We start from the raw sequence: 2,302 nt of genomic DNA, 5'->3' as shown, positions 1-2,302 counted from the left end.
ACCGTGACAGCGCACGGAGCACACTGACACCCACCGTGACAGCGCACGGAGGACACTGACACCCACCGTGACAGCGCACAGAGCACACTCCCGCTCACACCCACCGTGACAGCGCACGGAGCACACTCCCGCTCACACCCACCGTGACAGCTCACAGAGCACACTGACACCCACCGTGACAGCGCACAGAGCACCCTCCCGCTCACACCCACCGTGACAGCTCACGGAGCACACTGACACCCACCGTGACGGCGCACGGAGGACACTTCCGCTCACACCCACCATGACAGCGCACGGAGCACACTGACACCCACCGTGACGGCGCACAGAGGACACTCCCGCTCACACCCACCGTGACGGCGCACAGAGCACACTCCCGCTCACACCCACCGTGACAGTGCACGGAGCACACTGACACCCACCGTGACGGCACGCAGAGGACACTCCCGCTCACACCCACCGTGACAGTGCACGGGACACACTTGGAGCATGAGTGAGCCAAGCACACTCATATGTAGTGTGATAGTGCTTGGAGGACACCATGATAGTGTGTGGGCCACACACATGTAGCATGATAGTGCCCAAAGGACACCCCCCATGATACTGTGTGAGGCATGCTTGCATGCAGCATGAGTGCGTGGAGGACACCCTCACACCCACCAAGACTGAACAGAGGACACTCACGCTCACACCCACCATGATAATTCATGGGAGACACCAACACTCATGCTCACCTGACCAGGAACACATGCTGGCACCATGTCGGCTCTGGCACTCTGATGGACAACTGTAAACCTCGGCATGAATACCGAGGTTTTAGGCTCAAAGATGATTTTCATCCTACATCTTCAGTTCTGGCACACTGAGCCCTTGCTAAGTAATTTAGTTTTATCTCAGCCATCATTACTGACATGGAGCAAATGTTTCAAAATTACCCCCAAATACAAATTGCTGGACTTTAAAACCATTCCTTTTAAACCTGTTTTTACAGTATCATGAGTTCTTATTTTTCGAAAACTATCACTAACTACAAATTGCTATGCACTACCACTTGAGGAAAGACGGCTTTAATCCTGTCTTAACCATTCTTTCTACAAGTTTTTTTAAAAACCATTATTGTCTTACATGAAACTTGAGACCTTCTGTTTTCCTCATGGAAAAGCTTCGAGCCACACAGTGGTTTTAGGTCTTAGATCCCGTCTTCTGTTACGAGGATGAGAGAATTAAGTGGTGACATGCATCCATCAAACGTCCTCGCACGCTAACTGGTGTCGTGGAAATTTGCATGCTTTGGACACACACGGTCATTTTTGGTGAGCAGGTGTTTCTTAAATGCCTGTGACATGGCCCACAGAGGATTTCGTCTGTTACACGCAGTAACAGTCCCTAATGTGAGGTCCCCAGATGGGCATCAGGGCACACGTGAGCCCCCTGAAATGATGTGCAAATGTGGGTGTTCAGAGTTTTCTGGGGAAACAACCCATAGTTGCTATCAGATTTTTTGGAGTATTTCACTGGAAACTGACCGAAACTGCTATTCTGGGAAACTCCACAGTCAGCGGTACCAGTGGGCCTGGGCTAGTCCCCAGCAGCCACTGCGGCTGCTGTTGGAACGAGCCCTGCCCTAACCCTGGACCACTGAGCCACTGGTTGTTACTCATGTCACAGGTACTAAGAGAAGGTTTGGGGTGCTGGTATCAGACAAGGGGGTAAGGTGGGAAATGGTTCAGGTGCGAGCTCACTTGCCCACTCGGCCATTCACATGACATCTTGTTTATTAACTGTCTTCTTGTGAAGGGGCTGATAGTGTCAGGACTGTGTGCTTCTGTGCGTATTTGGGGCTTAGTTTAGACTGTTTCTGGCAGGGGTTATGGGCTGGAAGACAGGAAGCCAGGTGTAGAGAGGGGAGAAGCATGCTGTGCCATGGCGGCTGGAGGCCACTGGCACTCTGACAGCCACCCTCAGCTGTCCCCCCTTCTTCTCACAGTGCACCAGGTCTGCACAGCTCGTCGGAACCTTCGTCAGCCCGGAAGTCTTTCTGAAGTTAATCCTGTCACCACTGAAAAAGTCGCCCTCCGCCTCCAGCCTGCTGGTCCTGGCCGCAGTCCTCCAGGGCTGCCCTCCAGAAGCTCTGCAGCCCCACCTAAAGACCGTCGCCACAGAACTGGCCCAGGCCCATGTCTGCCAGGCATCAGAGAGCGTAAGCCGTTGGGGGCAGGGGTGTCAGAAATGCTGTGGAATTAAATGGTGACGTGCTGGAGATGGGTTCTCCCTGCTACAGGGGAGTTGACGTCATGGAGAC

The 2,302-nt window shown here is 53.3% G+C and overlaps 1 protein-coding gene across 1 annotated transcript in view; it reads left to right on the top strand.

Annotated features, from left to right (window-relative positions):
* Nucleotides 1–2,302, top strand: part of DNAAF5 (dynein axonemal assembly factor 5) — a 40,102-nt gene that overhangs the window by 13,739 nt on the left and 24,061 nt on the right. The window contains exon 6 of the mRNA XM_007943153.1: nt 1,988–2,200. Within this exon, the coding sequence (XP_007941344.1) occupies nt 1,988–2,200 (213 nt within the window). The remainder of the gene's footprint in view (nt 1–1,987; nt 2,201–2,302) is intronic.

The sequence above is a fragment of the Orycteropus afer genome, unplaced genomic scaffold (assembly GCF_000298275.1).
Source record: "Orycteropus afer afer isolate SDZICR_OR568_19922 unplaced genomic scaffold, OryAfe1.0 scaffold00006, whole genome shotgun sequence".
NCBI classification, from domain to species: Eukaryota; Metazoa; Chordata; class Mammalia; order Tubulidentata; family Orycteropodidae; genus Orycteropus; species Orycteropus afer.
The sequence above is the reverse complement of the archived record's forward strand: the minus strand, read 5'-3'. Positions and strand labels throughout refer to the sequence as shown.